This window comes from Ambystoma mexicanum, chromosome 2q, assembly GCF_040938575.1.
Source record: "Ambystoma mexicanum isolate Mex_15411 chromosome 2q, UKY_AmexF1_1, whole genome shotgun sequence".
Classification (NCBI taxonomy): domain Eukaryota; kingdom Metazoa; phylum Chordata; class Amphibia; order Caudata; family Ambystomatidae; genus Ambystoma; species Ambystoma mexicanum.
The window spans coordinates 124,167,813-124,195,241 of NC_090924.1; the positions used below are offsets into that span (position 1 = coordinate 124,167,813).

Below are 27,429 nucleotides of genomic sequence, written 5' to 3' on the forward strand. Positions count from 1 at the left end.
GAATTGATGCATGGCTATAGCTGTCCACTCCTAAGAGTGATCATGTCACTGCAAGGCAACAGCCTTCACAGTCAGCAGTTTTCAACTTCCATATATTTTCGTGGGTAAATTGATTAACTAAAGCGAGGAGCCGGTGGCAGACTTCTGAGTGTTGTGCCACAGATGCTTTTGAAACCCTGGCTTTCATACCTACAAAGAATACAGTACAACACCTACCCTTCTCCCTGCTGTATATTTACAGTCTTCATCACGGCCTTGATCTTTTTGGCACAGTTATAATGGCCCTTGTGTTTGACATATGCCCCCACACAAGATCAGATTGCACCGCGCATGGATAGCTGGTTAGCTTGTGATGTGCTTGGGGGTGTCATTATTCATTTGCAGTGTGATCTTGAGTAGTCAAGGTGGCTTTCTGCGTAGTTGCATCGGCAGACCTCTTCTTGCAACACGTATAACCTCCTTTGTGCAGATTGCCTGTCCATGATGCCATGAGGGACATGACCTGGGTGGAATGGAAAGATTTGCTTTGATTCGTATATGTTCCAGAGATGGCAACAGTGGAACTACCCAAGTCTATTCAAGTTGATTTGATGCTGTCCAATCTGGCAGGACACCCATGAGTGACTTCACAGAAGTCACCACCCATGTATCCTTGGGACATACTCATGGAAGCAGTGCTCAAGCCATGCCGCACTAATTTGCCACTGAAAGCGAATACATATGCTGCCTCAACTTATGCTGCCTCAACTTCTCGCTCTCTTCCCAAGACATTCAGGGATTGAATTCTTCAGGAGGCTTCACACTCGCATCTGTTTTGTCCAGAACAGAACTAACAGGTGGAAGTCTTGTCAGAGGTTGCTTTAGAAACTGAGTGGCAGGGTTCAAGGCTACCTTTAATTCTGTATGGATGCGTGACTGGTGCACAAACACCATTCAAAATAACACAGATCTGACCCTCTTCTGTACATGGCAACTGTTTGGTATGTAACTAGTTGGTTTGTTAGGAAGGTGTGCATACCTTTCTTTTTAAAGGTAAGTCTATGCATCCTCTAAGCCGATCTACCCCCCTTCACTGTTTCTTCCACTACTGCACTGACGCTTCGTGGCTCCCATTGCTTTTGTAGCAGTTGACCCATGGCAGATTCAGCCCTAGCCTCATGCTTCTTCTGCCTCAAACACAAGATCCTAGCAGAGGCCAGGAAGGGTGGCCCCTGGCTGTCCCAGTTGTTTGTTGAATCATGCTAAACCTCGGGGACAGATTCCTGGGTTCTGGATGTAAAGAAAGGGTTACTTGATTGATGGATCATCCTGCTCCTGAAACGTTGTCCAATTATCATATGCTGGCTGAGGGATCAACATAGGAAGACGTCAATCCAGAGAAGTACCTTTTCTGCACCTTTTTGTGATTGATCTCTCCCTCTCGCTATCAGTTTCCATTGACTTGTAAAGTCTAGGCTGTTACTTAGTTGTCTTTTTTGTTTGGTTGTAAGAAGGCCTCAGTGGGTTTTGATTGCCATGGAACTTAAAGTAGTTATTTCTTGTACAGATATCAGTTTGAACATCATTCCGCTGGTCACCCCACGGGACACTGTCACATACCTAGTTGTCTGAGATGCATACTTTTAGGCACCAGAGTTGCCCGCTGATCAAAGTGTACCTTCCTTTGCAATGGAGGTATTATTCTTGTCTGTTTATAGTTGGACCTTGTGGCCTTGGGGTAACCCTCTAGGGTCTATACCAACATTTTGGCTTCTTTGGCAGGGGGTGGTATTTATTAGAGGGGTTTTAGTTGATTAGCACTTGGATGACTGGTTCCTTCATGCTTCTCCATTTTGGGAAAGGAACAGGTTAAAGAGTGATGGGATAGAACAGTGGAACCTGTACAGTGGTGGGGCGTGGCAATTGATTGTGAATAAAGGGAGGGTGGGCGTAGAGGAGAGGAATGCATGGAAGTGAAAGAAAATGAATGTACACTCGTTGCCCTGGTCCTGTTCCTACTGATCCACCATCAGCCTTTATCCCCCCTACTGAAACCAGAGTGCTCGTGCAACAAGATCACAGATATCTAGGAGTATTCAAATTGCTTCTGAAATAGTCATGGTTGCAATGATGCTAAACCAGCAGTGAAAGAGTTTAAACACACCCCAATTCTTAATAGAACTAAAGATAACTCTCATATAATGGTCATCAAAATGTTCCACTGGTTCAGCATTTGGTCTGCCGCATTTAATGGTATGGCTCTACTTTCAATGTCCTTTTCGTATTACTTCTTTAATTACTTTACAAAATTGTCCTGGATTTTGATTCAGGATGTGTAACCCCCCTTTCCGTCCCTAGCCCTCCTTATCTGGAGGGCTTTGTTATGGTCAAACTGCACGTACAGTTTAACACTATCTGCTGCGTGACATTTAAAAAAATAAATGTATATCTTTTTATTGAATTTTTAATAGCAACAAGAATCAACTTTACTAACATCCCGTCTGTGCGCCCTCCCTCCACCCTCCTCCCCCTCCTTCCCTTGGGCTCGAGACGACATAACTTTACAACCAATCTTATGAAAAGGACACTAAATTTTGGCTTCAGAACATATTAAGAATCTGAATGTTATGAGGACACCATTGGAGCATATAGTCACTCTGCAGATGTTGTAGAATTGGACCCCAGTTCGTATGGAAGTTCTTGGTGGTGCCCCGCAGTTTACATGTTACCCACTCCATGGCTATAAAGTGCCATACCTTTCTTAGCCATTGGAGCTGTGTCGGTGGCATCTGCTGCTTCCAGCCTTGGGCTATGACAAGCCAGGCCGCAACAACCAAAACCATAATCACCTTCTGTTGGTGCTTAGGGTGCGTTTTCTGGGCGGGGTCCCATATGCCGGCTAGCCATATGCTGTCTCCTAGGCCTTCTGCCCCTTGAACCATTTTCCCCACTTGCGCCTTGACCTCGTTCCAGAATGAAATAATCCTTGGGCATGTTTTCCAGATATGTTTTCAGTCTCCTTCTTGACGGCAACCCCGCCAGCACAGTCCATCCATGGTCGGATACATGTCCTTCAGTCTCTTCGGGGAAATGTGCCATTGGAGCAGAACTTTTTGCCACATTTCCTTCAGATGGATGGAGTTTGTCAAGGTGGCAACGTTTCGCCAAGTTCCCTCCCAATGGGAGCGCGGAATTTCCATCTCCAGTGTCCCCTCCCACCTCTTCATGTACAACCAGCATACCCTTTCCCCTTGCGAGTTCAGGTGGGCGTAAAGGTTTGAGATCAGCCCATGCATGCCTGGATCAGTTATCAGGTAAGTCTCAAATTGCGTAAGGTCTCTCGTTGCTGCTTCTTCGTTGGTCCGGGATGACAGCCAGTGATTCATTTGAACATAACGATATTTCTCGGTCCTCGCTACTCCCAGTTCTTGTACACATTCTTCAAATGACCCGATTGTCCTGCCTTTGTACATGTTGCCAATAATAGTGCAGCCTGCCTGCTTCCATGAGGTAAAAGCCTTTGGGTTCATACCCGGTGGAAAATCGGGATTGTGAAATAGCGGCATGAACGGAGTGGGGTGCGTCATCGGGCGTCCTCTCCTTAATGCCGAGTCCCATGCGTTGAGGGAGGCGCCCAGTATTTCACTTATTCGCGTGTTCCTATGTCTATACTTCTTGCAGGACCATAAGAGGTTAGAGAGCGGGCCCCCGGCCACCGCTATGTCCTGCATTGCCCATTTAGTGTGGGGGTAATCTGCCACCCACTCTTTAAGAACTCGCAGCAGTGCCGCTTCGTAATATCGTTTGTAGTGTGGAAATGCCAGGCCTCCCTCCCGAACCGCCGCTGTCAGAGTGGTCATTGCCACCCTCGGTCTTCTGCGCTGCCATATGTATGCAGATGCCATTTTATTTCAAGAGCGAAAGAACGACCTGGGGAGCCTGATCGGAAGAGCCTGGAAGTAGTAGAGGACTTTAGGGAGGATTGTCATCTTCACCGCAGCGAAGGGCCGACACCACGATGTGGATAGTGGCGTCCATCTCATCAGCAGCTTTTGCAGGTGAATAAGCAAGTCTGGGTAGTTTGCTGCATATAGTTGACTCGTCTTGGAGGTGAGCTTCACTCCGAGGTAGGTGATCGTGCCTCTTGCCGCCTGGACACCGTGCTCCTGGGTCAATTTTGAGATGGTCACGGGGTCGGCAGAAAGATTCAGTATCTCAGATTTAGTTTTGTTAATTTTGAGGCCTGAGATAGCACCAAATGCTTCTAGTTCGCTCATCAGTGTAGGTAGAGACCTGATCGGATCAGTCAACGCCAGTAGCATGACGTCGGCGAAGGCCATTGTTTTGTGTTCTAGTCCGCCCATCAGTACCCCCTTAATTAGGCGCTGTTGACAAATCCTTGCTAGGAGAGGCTCTAAAAACAGAGCGTACAGGAGGGGGCACAGGGGCACCCCTGTTTTGTGCCTCTCGTCTGCGTGACCGTTTTGGACAGTTAGCTGTTGATGGCGATTCTTAGGAATGGACTTCTATAATTTGCTTTTAACATCCCTATGTAGGAGGCCCCAAAGCCCATGTGTGTCATTGTTCGAAAGAGCTGCGACCACTCGACACGGTCGAACGCTTTTTCAGCGTCCAAGGCGACTAGTATAGCCTCAATGTCAGTGCGTTCGGCCATTTCTATTATGTGGCATACCCTCCTGGTGTTGTCCGCTGCTTGCCTTGTAGGGACGAAGCCCGACTGATCTGCATGTACCAGAGAGGACAGGTGTTCCGTTAGCCTGTTCGCTAGGATTTTCGTGAAGAGTTTTGCATCAAGATTAATGAGAGCTATTGGTCTATATGACACTGGGAGTGTGGGATCCTTTCCAGGCTTCAGAAAGAGTACTAATTTTGCCTCGTTCATTGACGCTGTAATATTGCCCCTTGATTTGAAGGTGTTGAAGAGGCTTGTAAGTCTCGGGGCTAGGGCGCGTCAATCTCTTGTAGAAGGCTTCAGTGTACCCATCTGGGCCTGGAGCTTTGTTTTTGGGGAGTTGTTTGATGGCTTGTAGCACCTCCTCCTGGGATATATCCTGGTCCAATGCCTCCTGGGCTTCATCCGTCAGGTGCGGAAGGGATACTCCCTGAAGGTATAGTTGTTGATCCTCCGCTGTTGGGGCACTGGTTGTGTATAGGTCTTGGTAAAAGGATCTCATTATCTCACCCAGTTCCGCGTTGGTCGTTTTCCGGGCACCAAAGGGGTCCACCAGCGCCAGGATGGATCTTTCCCTGGTCTCCTCCCTGAGTTGCCGGGCAAGTAGGGTATCCGCCTTGTTGGCGAGGATGTAGAATCTTTGCTTCGTTTTCATGAGCGCTTGGCCCACCTTTCGGGTATGCAGGAGCTCCAACTGACCCTGGATGTGTTGCATGGCCCGCCTTTTAGCCCTACTCGGGTTCGCCACTGCCTCCATCTGGGCAACAAGCAGTTGAGCTTCCAGGTCTCTCTCCAATTGCCCTAGTTGTTTCTCTCTCTTGGATTTCATTGCTATTAGTTCACCTCTCATGACAGCCTTAAAGGCATTCTCCAACGTCTCTTGAGGGGTCTCCCCCGTGTCATTTTCAATGAAGTACATATCAATCTTGTCTTGGATTTCTTCTGCCATCCCTGGATCCTGCAGGAGCTCTGAGGGGAAGCGCCAGGGCCACACCCTTGACTGCCTAGTTGTAAGTGCCAGGGATAAGGTTATTGGGGCGTGATCCGAGAGGACGATGGGGCCTGTCTCCACATCTCTGTTTGTGCCCAGAAGGGGCGTACAAACCCATATGTAGTCTATCCTCGATAGAGAATTGTGGACATGGGAGTAGTGCGTGAAGCCCCGCCAGTCCCCATGCTGTGCTCGCCAGGCATCGGTCAGGCAAAGGGAGTTGAATGCCTTCTTTAGTGCTGCCGATGGGGCCTTCGAGCTTTCGTTAGCTCTGCTCGACCTATCCCGTGAGGGATCCCAGGCCAGGTTCAGATCTCCTCCCAGGATGATTTCCCCCGTTGCAAATTGCTCAAGTGATCCCATCGTGTCCTTGAGGAATGCCTCTTAGCCCATATTGGGGGCATAGACCGACACTAGGGTGATCCTTCTCCCCTCAACCATAATGTTCAGGAAGGCATACCTCCCCTCCCTATCAGATCTTTGGTTGTGGATCTGGACTTTCAAGGTGTCCTTTATAGCCACCAGGACCCCAGCTCTCTTCCCCTCCGCCTTTGACTGGAAGACATGTCTCGCCCCCTTTATCTTGATGCAGGTTTTGTCTCTCTTCTTTATATGCGTTTCCTGATACAGTAGGATGTTCGCTTTCTGCTTCCAAGTCTGCCTGTCCAGTTTGGCTCTTTTTGCAGGAGTGTTCATACCTCGTACATTCTGCGATAGCACCATCACCGGGACCTTGTATGTCGTGTTCGTTGCGGGGTTGGTGATTTGCCTCTTAATTCAAACGGAAATAGTGTCCTGCCCAAATGTCGCCTCGACGCCTTTAACTTGGAAACCCCCCCATTTCCCCTCCCCCCAACAGTACCCATGAGGTCAGGGCCGGATTGCTACGTGCCCTGAGACGAAATGTCCAGAGCTCCCGGCTCGTATTTTCCCTCTTAAACACATCGTGGGGAGTCCTAAACCCCACTAGCAGTTCCATCAATTTTCTCCTAGTTCCTCTCCCGGCCTGCTATGAAACTTACGGACGCATCAACCGGGTTCTTCTTCTCCCGTTAATGGTACAACAGCGGGGCGTAGTTCATTCTGGGTTTAGTGCGTTCTTGGTGTTCCCCCCGAGCTTGCCTGGGCTTCCTTACTCCCCCTTTCTTGTGGATCGTCTCCCATGTCTCTTATTGGTTTGGCCCCTTGAGTCGTCCCCGGGGATCCTGGCACGTCCGCTCCTCACCACTTGATATGCATAGTAAGCTTTCTCCTTCTTCACAGGACGTGATCCTGTGCTGGACTCCCTCCCATGTAAATAGGAGACCGAACGGAAATGTCCATCTGTATTTGACCTGGGCTGCGGTCAAGTGGCGGACCACCGGGCCCATCAGCCGTCTTTCAAGCAGAGTGGACTGGGCCAAGTCCTGGTATAATAGTATCTCCTGGCCATTTACTCTTATCTGGGGGAAGTGCCTGGCCTTCCTCAGTATCTGCTCTCTCTGGGTTTAGGATGTCATGGCCACCAGCACATCCCTGGGTCGCAGTCCCGGTTCCGCCCCTCTTGTAGGACCCACTCTGTGGATACGGTCGATCCCTATCACTGGGTCACCTTCTTCAGCTAGGATCTCCGTGAACAATTGCGTGACTGTAGACCTTAGGTCAGGGTCCCCTATAGTTTCAGGCAGGTTTTTGATTCTAACGTTGGAACTCCTTGATCTGTTTTCGAGGTCTTCGCATTGCTGTTCAAGGTACATGGTGGTCTGGGCTATCCTATCTAATGTCTCTTCTGACTTATGGGTGTCCTCTTCTACTTGTTGGAGTTTTCTTTCCAGGGTATCCGTTCTCTCCCCCAGTTTAGTAACGTCCTGTCTGATTTCCTGGATGGGTTGCACCATCTCTCCCCTCAGGAGTTTGAATTGCTCTTGGACAGAAGTTAATAGTTGCGATTGCAGATCTTTAAAGCACGCCTGCATGTCCGCTTCATTCATTGTAGGTTCCTCCATTCTGCCTCTGGTCGAGATGGGGCCTAATGGGGGGAGGTCTTCCGATGTGGGTGTGGGTCCGGCCTGGGTCCCCCAGAACTGCTTCAAGTTCTTTGCTTGGCTTCTCGGCGGGGAGGACCGCGTGGAGGAACCCGCCCGCGTCTTGGACATTTATGTTCCTTGCTGGGCCTGATTATGGTGTGCCTTGGGGGGCTTACTCCCGCCGGCCCCGGGGAAACTTCTTCCACGTGCGACCCTCTGAGCTGGGCTCGCGGGGACGCCCGCTCCCAGGCGAGGTCCAACCCCAGGCAACTGCGGGCTTGACCCTCAGTGTCAGTTTTTCCTGTTTGCTTTTGTCGGTCGAGGTAGCACTTGTGAGCAGTTGATGGGTGCAGCGGCCTTTTCGAAGCTTCACTGCGGGTGGATCTGTGGGCCCTCTTTGTTCGTGAGCCCCGCTCCTGGAGGTGCACGGCTGGGTGTCTTTTTGTGGGTCTCCCCCCCTCCTTATCGCCGCTTACGTGCGAGATCCTTCGCCTTGTGAGAAATGGGGGGTGGCCCAGATCTGGTGCTAGGGCCTCAGGCCATCAGTGAATGTCAGTGAATGTTCCTTCTGCAATGTGCCCCCCCAGCCCCTTCTGCTGTGCTAGGTGTGGGTCTTTCTGCACCGCGGGGGGGTCTCTCCCGAGGCTGTTCTCACCTCTCCTGGCCCTCGCTCGGCCTCCGCTTCGCTGCACCCGGAGTCCTCTGCTCACCCGACGGGGTGCGCCGGTGCCGAGTTGTGCTCCCCCGCTCCTCGGAGCTTCATCGCCTGGGCTCCGGGTCCCCGCGTTGCTTCGGCGATGGGCCGGTTCTTCCCGGCCTGCACCAGCCCCGGCTCGCTGTCTGTCCCGGGGGGGGGGTTCGCTGCCTGCGTCGGCCCTCCAGGCTTTCCTGCTGGTCCGAGTTGGGAGACTGCCACGTCCCGACACCGGACTCCGCCGGGGAGGCCCGAGACCGCCCACTCCGCTCAGTCTCGCAGCCCCCTCCTCCGTGCGGATGTTTGCCGCCAGCTGGGCTTCCGCACCCGCTCACCCTGGTTGCGGCTCCCAAAGCCACTGGCACTTCACCTGGGAGCCCGTAGGGCTTACCGCGGCTGGCGTCACCTCCGGCTGCTGCAATGTCACCCTCCGGCCGGGCCTGGCCGTGGCTCAGCTAGTCTGTCTCGGGGGGGGGGGAGGGGAGGGGCCCCCTTCTGGGCTCGAAGCGCCGCGTGTCTTGTGCGGTTGTTATTTCGGGGGGGGCAGCCCTTCAAACGTGTCCCACTGTTGTGCTACCCGGCGCGGGATCGTCCGTTCCACTTCATTGATGTGCTAGGTTTTGCGGCCCAGGGAGGAGAGACGATCAGACGCGTCCTCCTACAACGGGGCCATCTTGGAATCCACCTACATGACATTTTAAGACACTCCTTGTGATCTTGAAATTATTTCAACAAGCTGGGAAACTGCATCCCAGTTTCTCACTGTTTGAGCCTGATTTTCTGCTCCTAGAACATTTGGGCTGTGCCTTGGCGCAGGCTCGTCAATCCCAGCAGAGTGAATGTGGTTGTAGAACCAAAGAGAATTGGAAGTATTTTGCACCCGTGTACCTTGACCTAGACAGTTGTACCCGGAAATGATTCAGTGCCAGCTACTTTGTAGGTTCATTCTTAAATGGTCCTACAGAAAAAAGCTGCAACACGCCAAAAGGAACCACACTTCAGCCCAACCATAAAACATGTCAAAATCTCTTTTTTTCAATATTATAAATATTGGAAAATACAAAAAGGGGATAGCTGACCCTCCAGTGTGCAGCCGACGTGTTTCGCCTCTTTCACACGGCTTTGTCAAGGCAGCCATTTCACAGACTGGTGGTGATTTATATAGTCCTCGCCAGTTAATGTGCAGGTATTAGCCATTAACTTGACAGCATAGTTATTAATTATTGCATGGGTGCAATCAACATCATCAAATCATGTCAAATGGGGGGTATTCCTTGTGATGAAAATGGTGTCTGTCCGAAAATGGGAAATTATAGTATTGTGTTTGAATGTTCAACATACAGTGATACTTAGTAGTGTTGAAAGATTTATCCCAGGTTCAATTTAAAAATCCCAACAGATACAATTTGAGGCGAGGAGAGTTATCCCAAATTAAAAGTTTGTTTACCGACGATTCCATCACAATCAGACCAGCGGATAAGGGTGGCGCTATAGTAATACAGAACACTGGAGATTACCATAATGAATGCCTCAGACAGCTAGCGGATGTAAATACATATGAAGTGTTGCCACACGATCCTACTTTGGAAGTAAGAAATGACCTCAAATTACTCCTAGATGAGGCTTTGGAGAATCAATGGATCACAGAAAAAACTAAATTATATCTATTTACAGCTCACCCCAAAATGCCGCATTTATACACCTTGCCAAAGATACATAAAGGAATGGAAAAACCTCCGGGAAGACCAATTGTGGCAGCGACAGAAAGTATCTTACAGCCTCTTGGCACATATATAGACTATTTCTTGCAACCTATTATACAAAATACTCCTACATATGTTAAAGATACTACTCATTTCTTACAGATACTTAACCAGATACAATTGGAAGAAAAGGATATACTTTTTACGATCGATGTGGTCAGTTTATATACCAGTATACCTCACGATCAAGGCCAGGAAGCAGTTGAGAATCTTCTACTTCAAACAGGAGACATCGGAGCAAACAAGGAGTTTCTGATGATCTTACTACAGTTTATAGCCACACATTCTTGTTTTCAGTATGATCATAAATATTATAGACAGATATCCGGGACAGCTATGGGGGCAACCATGGCGCCAGTTTATGCCAACAGCTTCATGTATGCTTTTGAAAGCCAGAATATTCTTGAAAACGAAAGATGGAAACCGTATCTGAAAACGTGGATTCGATACATTGATGACATCTTTGGAATATGGTCAGGCAAAAGAGAAGATTTGGATAGCTTCTTAGGATACCTTAACAGTATAGACACACGTCTACAATTTACACTTAAAATTGGTGATCCTAACGTACAGTATCTAGACGTTCAAACAGTGATTAATGGGAACAGGATCGATACCACGCTTTACACAAAAAAGACTGATCGCAATAATCTCCTTCACCGTATGAGCTTTCACCCTCCGAATATGTTACGCAATTTACCTTTTGGTCAAATGCTAAGAATAAAAAGGATTGTTAGCAATCCAGAAGATTGCGAGAGACAATTGGAATATCTTAAAGAAAGATTGAAAGAAAGAGGTTACCCCGAATCAGATTTGCAAGCAGCAACTGTCAAGACAGGAACAATGACCAGAGAAGAATTGCTCACACAAAGAAAAGAAAAGACTAAACCTGAACTTGTTTTCGTTACTACATATGCTATACAAAGTAACAAAATAAGACATCATTCGGAGCAGGTGGAATGTTTTGACGAGTGACTCCCGAATTAAGGATCTGTTCCCACAACCACCAATTTTTGCTTACAAGAGAAGCAACAACTTACGGAATATGTTGGTGAACACAAGAGGTAAAGACTCGACCAGAAAACCGGATAAACATCCTGGTACTTATCCTTGCATGAGTTGCAATAATTGTAACAATGTGATGAAGGGAAACACAATAATGCATCCTAAAACTGGCGCAAAAATTAAGTTGAGGTTCCATGCTACCTGTTTGTCAGAGAACGTTGTCTATGCTATTGGATGCCCTTGTGGCATCTATTATGTAGGAGAAACAGCACGGAAAATAAGGATAAGAATAAATGAACATAAATCGTGCATCCGCAATAACAACATGACTTCGGCTGTGGCCAGACATTTTAAAGCAAAAGGACATTCTCTCGCACAATTGAGATATGCAGTATTGGAGGTGTTACCCACGAAAAAATATAACAGAGATATGAAGAAATGGAGGGCACAGCAAGAAGCTTTTTGGATTGATAAATTGGACGCTCTTGCTCCTGATGGAATTAACGAGGAGTTTGATTTGAGTTGCTTTCTATGAGAATGTTTTTATTTTTGAGATGCTATAAATATGTGTTAGAATTATTTGAAAGTCCAGGCTAGCATATATATCCTACTCTCGCATTTTCATTCTTGATCTTATCACTTTTTTTCTTTTCTTTATTGTATTACATGCACGTGACAAGCGAGTAGTCATTTTTCTTCTTCTTTTTCTTTTTCTTTTCTTTTTTCCGCTTTTATATATTGAAGACTCATCACTATATCAGTTTGGTCAAGTATAGTTTTTATTTTATGTAAGGAGATTTTTCCTGAATTTTGTAAGCTATATTTCAGAATCAGAACGCATTGATTTATGTGTTAATCCTAAATTAGATGATTTAGGTAGTGTTACGATGCACATTTGAATTTTCACTAATATTTACTCTAGATAGGTAGCGAACACACCACTCTAATATGGCCGCCATATTCGGTTGACTTAGCAAAGGTACTATTACCATGGGGACCCATGGTTACCTTTAAACAACATTAGATATTCAGTGAAACGCGCGTTTCTGAGTTTGATTTGAGTTGCTTTCTATGTGAATGTTTTCGTTTTTTGGGATGCTATAATTATGTGTTAGAATTCATTGAAAGTCCAGGCTAATATATATATCCTATTCTCGCATTTTTAATTTTTGATCTTACCACTTTTTTTCTTTATTGTACTACAAGCACGTGACAAGCGAATAGTCATTTTTCTTCTTGTTTTCCTTTTCTTTCCTTTTTTCTGCATTTGTATATTGAAGACTCATTACTATATTAGCTTGGTCAAGTATAGTTTTAATTTTATTTTATTTTATTTTATGTAAGGAGATTTTTCCTAAATTTTATAAGCTATATTTCAGAATCAGAACGCATAGATTTAAGTGTTAATTCTAAATTAGATGATTTAGGTAGTGTTATGATGCACATTCGAATTTCCACTAACATTCACTCTAGATAGGTAGCGAACATACCACTCTAACATGGCCGCCATATTTGGTTGACTTAGCAAAGGTATTATCACCATGGGGTTCCCATGGTAACCTTTAAACAACACTAGATATTTAGTGAGACGCGCGTTTCTGCGGTTTCACCGTGTATTGAGACGAGTTTGTATACAGCACTAGGTAAGCTTGTGCCTACAGCCGTAAGGATGATAACTAGAGTAGACCTAGAGTACCACCTAATGGATACATATATTTACAGATTGTTGTTTCGAGAATTGTTCGTGTCAGAGGAAATACTGCGATCTCTGCTAGCGAACGCGCAGCCATTTTTGGAGGCTTCATTTTGTTACAGGGAGACCAGGCCCTGATGAAGGATCTAGTCCGAAATGCATTGGCCTATCCCAGAAAGCATTTGCATTAAGAAGAAATATTAATTGATGACATTTGTTTGTTTTTTTGTTCGAATAAACAGTATATATATAATATAAGCATTTTGCATCAGATTGTGAGTACTAGTGAGATGGCTTTTTGACTCACTGAAAATAAGCCACTTTGCAGTGGATATAGGAGTGCAGCCCGCACCGCTGGCCTCACGGCCAAGGTCTTTGAACTTAGAAGTACAACGTCTTCCAATGTCTCTCCTCTCCTTTTTTACTTCCTCTTTCCTTTCTTCTTTTTCTTGTTGGCTCTTCATGAATTGGTAGCAACATGCCTAGCTCAATTTTTTCTATACTCTTGGCTAGCCATTTACATATGTGGTCCCCCTCAATAAATCGAAAAACTATGTTGCTGTGTACAATTAACTTCATACAATCAGCTGCTTGGCTGTTTTATGTTGTCATGATCTTATATAGCACTTCATTCCGAATTCCTTCACCTTCTTAGCCCTGTAATAACAGGTATTATTTTATTCAACTTAGTTACCCTCTGTTTATCAGTCTCAGAAAGTGCTGAATCTGCTCACCAAATACAAATAAAGAAATCTTTCAAACTAAAAAGAAAGCGATAACTAGGAAGCTGCAAACAAAATAAGCGGTTTGCCTGAATCAGAAGACCAATGTCGTTATTGTTTGTATTTGCGAAACCAAAGGGGCAGATTGTTCTGACTTGAGTGTCGTGTAGACCGTTGAAACCTCCGTCCTCAAGTGACGCACAGGGGAACTAAAAGAAACCTGCTGTGCGACCTTTGGGGCCACAGGTGGGAGATGTTACTTCACGGAACCTCTGGAACACCAATGCTGCTGTCAAAAAGAACGAGGTTAAGTACAAGGCAATTACAGTATATAATCACAATAACCAAAGGATCTGAATAGCCTTACCTATCCGGTGTTTGGAAAACCCAGGAAACCTAGGAGGGAGGTTCGAGACTCAGATGAGACGGTCCCTAGAACATGAGGACCGCAGACAAGTGTAGATGCAGGATAAACCACCTGTAGGACTGAAGGTGTGACTTGAATCCCAAAAAGGGAAATGGCGTAAAAGTTCAACAAGGTACCAAGGGATGATCCAAAGGCGAGTCAGGGTCGTGTCCGAAATCCAGCAACAGGTAAACCGTTCCAAGCAAAGGTATAAAGGGGTAATCCGAAGGAGTCCAAGAGAAAGTTCCAAGATCAAGGTAAACCAGGAAAGCAAACCAAAACGTAACGCCAAACAGGTTCTGAAGACAGCTGAGAAGCAATGAGTGTTCCGTGTCTCAAGCCTTATATACTGAGCGTTTCGGGATCATGTGACGTCCACCAAGGTCACGTGATGAACGCCACTCTGGATCACGTGAGCAAGTGACCGATCGGCGTGGAGATGTAACGCCGCCTCTTCTGCTGTATGTTCTCCATGGCAACTGCCAGTGCAGGAAGGGTTGCAATCGAGCCCGTAAATCATACCTGGTACGAAGCTTTCGGTCCTTTGGGTAAACCGAATCACATGAGCCTCGAACCCTGGAGGGAGGTGTTGGGGAAATGTGAGCAGTACTCTGGTGTGCAGTGGATCGGTGTGCAGAGGATCGCCTAACACAGATTAACACTTGAAATGTGGGTGACTGACATTCATGGAAAGATATCATTTCATTGAGAGCTGTGACTAACCATAAATGGGGGCTTTCAGTTACTGGAAGCTCTCCATTGAAAGCATGGGTTCTTTCAAAAAATACCTGCCCCTCTCCGGGCCGTAAAGGTAGCACCAATGGTAGCGCCAGTCCTCGGGTCACGCATAGTCCCTGAAGACCTGCATTTTCTCTGCCCTCTTTTTAAGACTGATGCTGGTCGCCCTATCAGTAAGTTCACTATTTAATATAGTTGCGAATGCCACGTGCTACTGGTCTCAATCTGCCACCCTTGGGTACGTAGTAAAAACGGAACTGGTCATTCTGTTCTGTATGTGGGGGTGGTTAAGGAGTCCTCTTAAGAGAAATCAGCAGAAAGAGCAGCTAGACATAGGGAATACCTGTATTTTCAAATGGCCCCATTCCTCTATCAAAACCCCTAAAACGTTACTGAATACAAATAGCTGTACAATGTAATCTTAGAGCCTATGCTATGCAGCATAAAAATACAAATACTCCTCTTTGTGCCCAGCTAGCCAACATCTTGCCAACTTGTTTGCTGGTTTAAAGGCCGCCAACTTCTCTTCCAATCATTGAATGGACGTACGACAACCCGATTCAAGTATTTTTCTTAACCAGTGGACGATGGAGAATACAAAATGCATATGCTGAGCAAAGGATCCACGACTGTCCGTCAACTGGATATGTTACAGGGGAGATGGTGGTCATGTATTCGGAGGAGTAATATGGTGATAAATCATAGATGCACCTTCCACGCTCAGAAGGTGGAACTTGATTGCAGAGTTCAAGCAGTGCATGGAAGTTGCATTTTTTATGTTGGGTGGGGTGGTGGGGAGCGGTTGTGCCAGTCAGTGGTGAGGAGAGGAGGTGCTGAAGTAAGAGGCCACACAGGGTGTGGGAGAAGAGGTTCTATGGAGGAAAGAAGCGAGAGGTAAGAGGGTGGCAAGGCCTTAGATTGGATTTAAGATAATCAGTAGGGATTTAAAGAGGAAGGGGTTTCTCATCGAGAACCAACCAACCTGGAGTCACTATTGGAAAGTGGGAGAAGAATGTGGAAGACTGTGTGTGGCAGAGTTAAAAAGTTTGCCAAGTGGGGCAAAGGCGTAGATGGGGAGGCTGTGAATGAGGCTAGCACGCCAGTCTACTCGACTGAGTATAAGAGTTAGCACGCAGGTTTGGGGCAGAGTGGTGTTTGAGGAGGGGACGATTTTCCTGAAGGTTAAGGAATATCATTCTGGCGCTACTGGTGGTAGCAGTAATAAAGTGGTATACACTGTGATCGCTGTGAAAGACGCTGAGTTTTCTTGCCTCAAGAGCAGGAGAGAGCATGTCTGTGAGAAAGGAGACCAGTGTGAGCCATAGAGGAGGAGCATTAAAGCTGGGAAGGTAGATGACTTCAGTCACTAACGCGGTAAGCTCGACACTTGTAATCTACCACTAGATGTCGCTGCAGAGAGGAAATCGGAGAAGCAGGTGGATAGGGCAGTTTACGTTTATTGAAGGAGAACACGATTTGAATGTCATCCACAAAGGGGTAATGGAGGAAAGAGATTAATTGTCTGAGAGAGGAAGCACAAAGGCTGTAGAGTTGAGGGCCAAGGACGAAGCCTTGGGGGACACCAAGCCAGGAGCAGGTGGGATCAGCGATTGCAGTGTTCGTGAGATGGGGAAGGTACAGTGGGAGGGACAGGAGGCAACCCAGTGAAGAATGGTGCCATGCACTGAAAGGTCTGCATGGATCTAAAGGAGAGGAGGCTGGTCCATCTTTTATGTACATTTGTTTAATATTGCTCGATAATATGCTGCGCCATTCAATTCAGGAGTTCATTGTTTTTAGCTTGACAGGAGCCCTTTTTCGATCTATAGAAATTTGAATCCATCAATTAAGTTTCCATTATTTATGTGGATAGTCCTTTCATTGTCACAGATACTTTCAATAGAAAAACACACACAATGCTTTGTGAAGTAAATAAAAACCTGCCATAAACCAGAAAGATAATGCATTAGGTTTATGGCTTGATGCTGTCATGGGTAGGAATCCTGCCACAGTAGACTCCGCCTTTTGGCCTTTAAAAGTCTATATAACATAGTTTCTGAGGCTTGTGGAGTCTGCTTAGATCACATGCTGTGCATAGGCCGACATCTAGTGGAAGCTGCGGAGTATTAGTTTGTTTTTCGAAACTCGAAAATGGGCGTCGACACAGGGCGTGCCAGTAATACTATCCCTAGTGTGACGTCCACTGTACCCATGATCCCGCACGTGTGTAGGACCCTCAGATTGTTTTTTTCCGCCATACTGGTCGGAAGCATTGCACGGAGTTTCCTGGCTTTCAGCCATTTTACAAAAAACTCAATATTAATTTCCCCGTTCTTTCACTCCCACGTCGAGACATTGAAGATCGAAGCCGGTCCGAAGAACAACCAACTGCAGAGAGCTGCACGATGGACTTTGGGCCTCGGAAGGCCTCTGGCCTCGGCCTGGGCCTTGGAAGGTCTCTGGCCTCGGCCCTGCATTTAGGCAGAGTGGGGGGTGGAAACCTACTCTACACTCTTTTAGTTCCTACACACACTAGCCCGCTGCCATAGGTGCATATGGAGAGTACTCCATTTAAATTTTGCCCCAAGTGCAACCGCAAGTAACCTTGGGTTGACAAACACGCCACCTGTAACCTCTGCTTGCCGAGGGATCACCCCGAGGCGAACTGCAGAGCGTGTAGCCTGTTCAAGGCGAAAAACATTAAAGGACCGCTCAACCAAACGTTGGGCCCACCACGCCAGGCAACTCGAGGCCATGGAAGCGGAGGGTGCCTTCAGTGATGGCAGCGACGCCGTACTTTCGGACGGCGAGGGCTCAGAGGTGTCGAAAGACACCCAAGCGCAAGTCCCCGACCTCGTAAGATTGTCCGGCAGGGCAGTTATGGGGAACACACCCGGCGACACGAGCACTACCCACACCACTACTACAAATAAACACTCTAAGTCCAACTGAGACTCGACACGCGTGTCGAGTTCTCGGAAAGAGGCACAAAGAGAGCGGTCCACAGAATCGGTGTCCTCTGGGTGTTCCAGGTTGATCGTCGCATGATGCAAGGCAACTGTCCACAGTTGCCAAGAGTGCCTTGCTTCCCCAAGTCACGGAGGTATGTTCGTCAGAAGACGAAGCCGACCTCCACCCCCAGGCCACCCACCAAGAGTCGGCTCCGGCAGCCTGCTCGGCGCCTGCCTCCGAGTCCCGATTTGCACACTCCAAAGAGAGAGAGAGTACCCCCGAATCTCGACGCCAGGCGTCGATAAGCTCGGAGAAGGTAAAAACATCAGGGAAACACTCTTCTTCTCAAGGGGATGGGGGGGAAACAGCAGAAAAAGTCTTCTCAACCTACTTCTGCACCACAGACACATAGGGGAAAACGGAAGTCTTCAGATAAACAAAAATCCAAGATCCCTGTTCCTGCCCCTAAGTCCAAAACCTTTCTAGAAGAAAAAACTTTTCAGGAAGTAGTCATTCCAAGCTCCAGAGAATGGAGCAGTGAAGACATAGAGTAGAAATCAGCCAGGAAAGACATTCTCCTCATAACCCTGTCTAAGAACCCAGAACATTTCCTCAGCTATACCCCAGATAACGCTACTCCTTCAGGATCCAAGGACCCTCAGCCCCCTAGTAAGAAACCTCGGTTTGAGACTCCAACTCAGGGCCTGATGGCAGCCCCTTTCTACATACAACCCTACCTACAGTATGGTGAGGATCCTCAACAGTATGATGAGGTCCCAGATTTAGTAATGTTGGACGACCAAACAGGGTGGATTATTATGGAGATGACGAGGGCCAGGATGGGGAGGAGGAAGACGTTGCAGAGGTCTACAGGATAGACTCTCCTGTTCGCAAAGAACCTCAGGTTACTGACTCGCCAGTAGATAACCAGCCCCTCCTAAATGAGGTCTTGTCTAGAGCTGCAGAGCACTTCCGCATAGACACTCGGGGTGGGGGGGGCGCAGGAAGAGAGGGAATTTGCCGAAGAACTAGTAGGAGAAAAAAGACCCGTTGCTCAAGCCATCCCATTTCTCAAGTCCATCCAACAGAGAATTGATCCTTCCCTTCTCACTCCTTATCTCACCAGGGACGTAAACCCCAGAATCGAGAAATTGTTCAGGGCCGCCCAGTCAGACCCGCTTTACATAAGGGGTCAACTGAAGCACGACTCCTTGGTAATTACAAACACCAGAAAGAGAGCAGGGACACCTCTATCATCATCATCTGAGCCCCCCCCCCTCCAGACAAGGAGAGCAAGAGAATTTACGGGTTGGGAAAGGAAGGTAGCCTCCACTTCCGCTTACCAGGCAAGGACTACCAACACTACCACTCTGCTGGCGAGTTACAATTGCCACCATTGGGAGCAGGTAGCTGCCCTCATTGACTCCGCTCTGGAACCACTAAAGGGTCAGTTGGCCCAGATCGTGTCGGAGGGAAGAGCCGTGTCCGGTTGCATCCTTAAGGCAACCTTTGATGCCGCAGATAACGCTGGCCGGCTCATAGCATAGAGCATTGTCATTAAGAGACATGCTTGGTTAAGACAATCGGGTTTAAACCCGAGACCCAGGCATCCCTAATTGACATGCCGGGGGAACCTAATCTCCTGTTTGGCAAAGCGGTAGAGGACGCATTAAAAACTGCCAAAGACGAGTATGATACTCTGAAGTCCCTGGGACAATTGACGAATAAGCCCCCTAATCAAAGAGGGAACAGTAATTTTCGTCGCCCACATGGCCAGAATTCCCAAAGGGGCTTCAATTATACACAGGGACAGGGTACATCATGGGGTAACAACCAGCAGACTACCCAGATTTACGGCAGAGGAAACAAGAGGAGCCGTGGTAGAGGTAGAGGCAGCCCCACCAGAGGCGGTACGCCTCCCACAAAGCAGTGACATTCCGCTCAGGGTACCTTCTCGCGCATCCCCAGTAGGGGGGGCGCATTTCCAACTTCACCCAAGCATGGGAAGGGATCACATCAGACAGATGGGTGCTGTCTGCAGGATACTGCATCGAACTGCTCGAGCGCCCCCGAAACTACCCTCCACGACAAAAGATACATTCACTGGACCACCAGAAGATCCTCCTCGAGGAGATTGTCAGTCTTCTTGCAAAGGATGCGATAGAACTCGTCCCGGGCAGCCAGGTAAACAAGGGTATCTTATTTTTTTTTTATTTTTTTATTGAATATAGTTGAATTTAATCAACTTTTTTAATCATTACAATTTTATCAATCATTCAATTAACAATGAATAAAAAAAGCGATATTTACATATACAATAACAATTTTCGGTTTTCAATTTTTACACCAACAAATCTCCATAAAAAAACTCATCACAAAAAATCACAAGAATACAATCTACAAACACTTGGAGAACACTTTCAAAGTTAATTTAAATTGATTTAAAGCGCATCTGTGCAGATCGATAAAATGCCATTCATTCCATTTTCAAAGCTGCCAAAAAATTAATGGTGGCTAAACTAATACTCATGGATTTAGTAGCAGCCAATGCTATCCAACGATGTTCAGGGTCCATCTGTGCAAAGTGCGCAAGATGTTTTGCGAAATTAGTCCTCCTTAAATTTATAAGTGCCGGACAATCAATAATTACATGTTGCAGTGTCTCAACAACACTATTATCTTTACAAAAATGACACCATCTAGCATCAAAAGGTATCAGTTTCCTTCTGGCTTTAATCTCACGGGTAGCACAGATATTAAATCGGAAGCGCAATATGGCATATCTTGAGGCAGCTGATGGAGCTAGATTTAAATATGAAGGCATTTCTCTATAGCGTTTAGGACTGAATACTGAGGCATCAAAATCCTTATATTGGAGACATCTATCCCTCGTATCAATCCAATCCATCAGATACATTTTTTGTTTAGCCCGGTCTGGATTAAATAGGAGGGTCTCAAGAGAAAGGGTATCTATTCAACTTACTTCCTTGTTCCAAAAAAAGATTTGACAATGCGCCCAGTATTAGACTTACGCCCTGCAAACAAGTATGTCAAGCCCCAAAATTTTGGATGACTACTCTCCAAGAGGTAATCCCCCTCCTAAAAAGCGAGCAACATTGGACATGAAAGATGCCTATTTTCATATTTCCATGTTCCCAGCGCACAGAAGATTCTTGCACTTCAAGGTGGACAGTCAGCACTACCAGTTCAAGGTGCTGCCCTTCGGTATAGCCTCGGCTCCAAGGGTATTCACCAAGGTACTGGCGGTGGCAGCGGCACACCTACGCAGGGAGGCAATCCCAGTGTACCCTTACCTGGACGACTGCCTCATCACGGGGGAGACCCCGGTAATTTGCAGTGCAAACATTCAAAGAACGATCGACCTCCTCTTTGAATTGGGTTTCTCTATCAACGAGAAAAAAATCAAGCCTGGTGCCAAGCACCGCCAACCAGTTCGTAGGAGCTGTCCTGAACACTCAAGAGGGGTTGGCCTTTCCATCAGAGGAAACAATTCAAAATCTACTGCTGCAAATTCCTCTATATCGGCCTGGTCGCCAGATAAGGGTGCGCAAAGCGATGCGTTTGCTAGGCATGAATGCGTCATGTATATACCTGGTCCCCCACGCGCACCTGCGCATGCGACCCATGCAAGAATGGTTGGCGAAACAGTGGTCTCAGGCAAGTGGTCAGTGGGATGATCTAGTGGTCGTTTCGCCAACAAGTCTTCACTGGTGGACAAGAGAGAACCTGTCAAAGGGGAAACCCTTTTACGATCCAGAGGTACAAGCTGTAGTTACTACAGACGCGTCCCTGTCAGGGTGGGGAGCACACCTTCTCCACCACACAGCTCAGGGTCTCTGGTCTCACTCAGTGGCCAATAATCATGTCAATTTGCTAGAGTTTCTGGCAGTCTTCAGAGCGCTTCGAGCGTTCGAACCCCACCTGTTGAACCTGTCAGTACAGATTGTAACAGACAGTACGACAGCGATGTTTTACATAAACAAACAGGGAGGGACTCGTTCGCCAAATCTGTCCAGGCTTGCCCAGAGAATTTGGACATGGGCACTCAGACGGAACATTTACCTGTCATCTCAACATGTTCCATGGGATCTCAATTTACTAGCAGACGCTTTAAGCAGAGATCCCCTCCCAGAAGAACACGAATGGTGTCTACACAGAGAAGTCGTAGAAGACATCTTCTCACAGTGGGGTTTCCCCACTATAGACCTATTCGCCACAAGCGAAACAGGCAATGCCCAGGATTCGCATCCAGGTTCCCTCAGCCAGACTCCAAGGGGAACGCCCTGTGGATGAACTGGTCAGAGATGTTTGCCTACGCTTTTCCACTAACCCCTCTCATGAGGAAGGTGGTCAACAAGATGCACAGGGAATCGATGACGCTCATCCTAGTTGCTCCCATGTGGGCGAGGCAACCGTGGTTCCCACACCTACGCAGACTAGGAGCGTGCGAACCCATCAGACTCCCGGGCTGGTACAACGTACTGTCCCAGCACCAAGCATCCTGACCTATAGAACTGCCTTCTTAGTAGCCATTTCATCCATAAGAAGGGTTAGTGAAATTCAGGCTCTTTCAGTGCAGGATCCTTTATTTACTGTTCATAAGGATAAACTGGTTCTACGAACACACCCTAGGTTCTCACCTAAGCTCATTTCTAAATTCCACGTTAACCAGTCCATTGAGCTTCCGGTCTTCTTCCAAGAACCCAAAAGCTCTGCTGAGGTGAAACTACACACTCCAGATGAGCGAAGAGCGGTCCTCTACTATGTAGACAAGACCAGGCCGCTAAGAAAAACTGACCAACTGTTTGTCTCCGTAGCTACAGGCAGAGAGGGAGATCGCGTCTCTAAAGGTGCCATCTCAAAGTGGATAGTCAATTTATGCAGCTATGTTACTCCCTTTCTGAAAGAACTCTGCCTTTTACGACAAGAGCCCACTCCACTAGAGCCACTGGGGCCACTCTGGCTTTTATTGCAAATGTACCCCTTGACACCATTTGCAAAGCAGCTACATGGAGCTCTATTCACACTTTTACTCGGCACTACTGCATTGACGCTCATTCCAAGACAGATACTCAAGTGGAACAAGCGGTCCTGAGACATTTATTTGCTCATTACCCTTCTCGCATCCCACCACCTTCTTCTAATCTATCACCTCCTGCTCACTAATCTATGCACAGCATGTGATCTAAGCAGATTCCACAATCCTCAGAAGGGATACATTACTCACCGTAATCGTATTTCTGATGCTTGTATCTGCTTAGATTCACATACGCCCGCCCTTCCTCCCCTCTGAGAGAAGGCGCATGGATGCTTGTAGTCTTATCTTTCTATCTATCTGCTTGGATAATCTGTACTCGCGCTACTCCTCATGCTACCTCATGTCAGAAAAAATACAATCTGAGGGTCCTACACACGTGAGGGATCATGGGTACAGTGGACGTCACACTAGGGATAGTATTACTGGCCCGTCCTGTGTCGACTCCCATTTTCGAGTTTTGAAAAACAAACAGTTAATACTCTGCAGCTTCCACTAGATGTCAGCCTATGCACAGCATGTGAATCTAAGCAGATACAAGCATCAGAAATACGATTACGGTGAGTAATGTATCCCATCCTTAAATTGGAATATTATAAAAGTTGTGACAAAAAAACGACGTGCTAGCAATTGTTACCTACAAATAAATTGATTGTTTCGTGGCACTTGTATAGTGCATTTGGAAAATGGTCTGCATCCTGGCCCATTATGTGTAAATGAGTGATGTGCTGTAAAAGAAGTCCTGACTGCTGCAATGTTCCTTTTTTTCTCCAGGTAGTACCAAAAGGAATGAAACAGGTGATCACCATGGCTTGCGGATCCTGCTCCAATGAAAATGCCTTTAAGTCCATCTTCATGTGGTACCGAGTAAGTATGTCCCCTTGCATGGTGGTTCTCCAAATGCACACATGGCCTCTTGCGTTCTCTCTTAGTATGGCAATGTTTGTGTCTCAGAGCACTAATCTGAAATGTTTTGACATCAGTTTAGTAGAATGACAGACCATGAATTTCACTAGCAATCTTTTAGAAAATGCCCAAAAAAGTCATGTCACTTTCAGATTCATTGTACCTAGGTTTGTCCAAATATGACATAGGCTTTCTGCAGGGCATTCGAAACGCTATGATAAGATCTTCCAAAAAGGCGTGAGTCAATCTCTCTTCCAATATGAATACTTCACTTGCTTCATGTGCAGTATGAGTAATGCTTGAAGGCACTCTGCCTCACATAGTCCACGTCCCCTCCAATTGCTCGAAGGGAAACTCATACTTGTACGCAGCCCCCTCCAAGCAAGTTCGATTGTCTGTACTCCGTGGTGCAATAATTCACAGTAATGTGTATTCGCAGGTTTCTGTGCATTTTTATTCCACGGAATGTAATCCACCCTAAATGCCTCCCGCCATGTATGTGTGTAGTGGGTGGCATATGCATGGGTACTTATTGAGTGTGCAAGCTTTGAGCAGGCACGTTCCATAGGAATCCACAGCCTCTCTGTGACAGTATGTAATCTGTGATGGTGGAAAAAGAACATTATTATTTTTAGTGAATAAAATTAGGTGGTTGATTCTGCCTCCGAGATTGAACTCTGTTAATCAAGCTCACTCTTGTAATGCTTCATGCTAAAAAGTATCATGCACACATGTACCTCGGCCGTGACTGCCTACAGACATCCCCCAGTGGCTGCCTGGTAATAGCAACACAACAGTTTAGTTTAGTTTAGTTTAGTTTATTTTTTTGTATAGCGCGCCAAACCCTGGAGTATCAGGGCGCAAACAGATAAGGATATGCTCAACTTAGTTACAGGTACATAGAAATCAGATGAAGGTACAGAGATGCGCCGAGCTTGGTTACAGATATGCTCGGCTAATTGCACGTACAGGAAGAGGCAGGAAGAGTAGACAGACATCAGCAATATTACAGCAAGCAGATATGAACAAGGGGAGATCAGGACAGGGGAACAAGGAGTTTGCTCCTGTTTGCGTAATATATAATTATATACAGTAATGTACAATGTGACAGGTGGAGTAGTTAGCTGTCGTTGGCTCTCAGCCACCTGGTGAGTTTTTGTCTAAATTTTGCGAAAGGCTGAGGTTCTCTAACGTCATGGGGGAGGGAATTCCATAACTGCGCAGCCTTTACCGGGAAGCTATTTCCTCCTATAGTGGCAAGTTTGAAACGCGGGACTTAGAGGCAGTTTGCGTTGGCTATTCTGGTAGGTCTGGAAGAAGTCCTTTTACGTAATCTATCCATGAGGTAAGGTGGAGCTTTGTTGTTGATACATTTGTGGGTGAGGGAGGCGATTTTGAGATGAATTTTGTCTGCGGTGGCGAGCCATTTGTGTTCTCTTCTTGTGGAGGAAATATGCTCGTTTCTATTAATCTTGAGTGCTGCTCTCAGAGCATTGTTCTGTAGCACTTGAATTTTGTGGATGGTCTGTTTATTAGCTCCAATGTAAAGTCCATTACAATAATCTAATTTGGATAGTATCAAGGCTCTGGCTAGTGTAATGCAACTATCTGTGGAGAGGAATTGTTTGCTCGCTCTGATAAGTTTGCATGTATATGCTGTGGCAGAAGCTAGGGAGTTAACTTGTTTAGTAAAGTTCATGGTGGCGTCTAGGTAAAATCCTAAGGTTTTTACTTCATGAGCTACTTTTATGTTGTTCCCATCAATAATGAAGTTGTCATAATCAGGGCTGAGTTTGGATATATAGGTAGTGGTGCCCAGGATGATAAGCTCAGTTTTATCATCGTTCAGGCATAGGCCGTGTGTGGCCATCCATGCCTGGACGATGCTATAGATCCTGTTCACTAGGGCCAGGTCCTTGGCGTAGTCTCCTGAGAGCGGGAGGAGGATCTGGGTATCGTCTGCGTAGTTAGTATAAGCGATGCCCAGATGATCCATTTCATCAAAGAGAGGCTTCGTGAAGACATTATAGAGGGTGGGTGACACACAAGATCCTTGTGGAACACCGCATGTTATAGGGATTGGGTCTGCTGAGGCTGATGGAGCGAAGACTCTCATGGTCCGATTACTCAGGAAGGACTGGATCCAAATTATGGCCTCTTTTGAAAAGTGGGCTGCCGAGTCGAGGTGACTACAGAGGACTGTGTGGTCCACTAAGTCGAATGCCGCTGATAGGTCCAGGAGGAGAAGTAGGGCCGCTTGGCCATTGTCTCTACAATCGTCTATTTGGGCCTTAAGGTCTATTAACGCTGTTTCGGTCCCATGTTGCAGGCGGAATCCTGATTGACGGGTTCCAAGTAGGTGGTTAGACTCTAGGAAGCTTTGAATTTGCAAGTAAGCCACTTTATCTAAAATTTTTAGAAGAAAGGGCACAGTCGTGATGGGCCTGAAGTTAGTCGGGATGGCAGGGTCAAGGGTTTGCTTCTTTAGTAGTGGCAGTACCCAGGACTCTTTTAGGTTGATCGGTACTGAACCTGAGGTAAAGGAAGAGTTGATTAGTTTGGTTATAAATGGCGACAGTTCTCTCGCAGCATCCTTGATGATTTGTGCTGGGCATTGGTCGCCTTTGCAGTTGGACGGTTTGAGTCCCAGGATGACCTTTTCTACCTCTATGGTCGATACCTTAGAGAAGCAGAATCGGGCTCCTAACTTGGGCAGTGGCGGTGGCGCTGAGCTCTGAGGGATGTGTGGTGTAAGTGATGCCTTCTTGATGGCAATTTTGGTTTGTAGGCTTGCTACTTTGTTTGTTAAAGCAAGTTGTATGCTAGAGCACCATTTTTTATCCTTGGTGCAGTTTTCTTGGGGTACAACAGGTTTTTACAGTTCTTTCAGAATGCTGAACAGTTCTTTGACACTAGATTTTGAGTTGGATATTCTAGTATTGTAGGTTTCTTGTTTGGCTAATAGTATTTCTTTCTTGTATTGGGAGGAGGCTTTGGAGAGGTTGAGTTTATTTTTGACAGATGGGGAAAGTCTCCAAATAGTTTCAAGTTTTCTTTTGGCCAGCCTAAGATTTTTTAGGTGGGGCGTGAACCAAGAATTGAGGTGTTTTTTAGGTTTGCTATTTCTTAGTTTGAGCGGGGCTATGTGATCCAGGACTGAGGACATGACTGCATTATAATGTTCGACTAACAGATTAGGGTCCATGCAGTCGGGTAGTGAGTTTAATTTAGGTATTATAATGGGCATCAGATTTTCCACTGTCATTAGTTTTTTATTTCTCGTTGGCAGAGGTGGGGCAAGTGAGGACGGGGCAGTGACCCGGTGGGTTGTCACTGAGAATAATAGCAGGTGGTGGTCAGTCCAGAACTGCGGTACAGAATCCGTAATATTTACTTCCCAATTATGTTCTGCTATCCAATCAAGGATGCGACCTTTGTTGTGGGTGGGTAGTTCAACTTTTTGGGAGAATCCCAGCTCTTTCAAGGTCAGAGCAATCGCTGAAGATTGGGTGTCCTTATTGTCATTATAGCCTAGATTAAAGTCTCCTAGCACTATTGTTTGGGATGTATTTTTTAGGTTATTGGACAGGGATGTCGAGATGTCCTCAGAGAAGGTTCCGATAGGACCTGGTGGTCTGTAGATGAGGATAATGTTTAGGGTTTGGGAGTTGGCGATGGCTATTTTAGCCGTGAAGCATTCACAGGATTGCATATTGGTAGTAGTGATGATCCTCATGTCCAGGCTAGTTTTAGCTATGATTGCTAGACCTCCACCTCGGGAGGTAAGTCTGTCCGCACGTAGGATTGTATAGTTGTCTGGGACTG

The 27,429-nt window shown here is 46.7% G+C and overlaps 1 protein-coding gene across 4 annotated transcripts in view; it reads left to right on the forward strand.

The window, feature by feature from the left end:
• The window catches only part of ABAT (4-aminobutyrate aminotransferase), a 719,432-nt gene that overhangs the window by 483,323 nt on the left and 208,680 nt on the right, over positions 1-27,429 (forward strand). For all 4 annotated transcript variants that reach the window (XM_069647042.1, XM_069647043.1, XM_069647044.1 and 1 more), the window contains one exon: positions 23,473-23,565. In XM_069647042.1, coding sequence (XP_069503143.1) covers positions 23,473-23,565 — 93 coding nt within the window. The remainder of the gene's footprint in view (positions 1-23,472; positions 23,566-27,429) is intronic.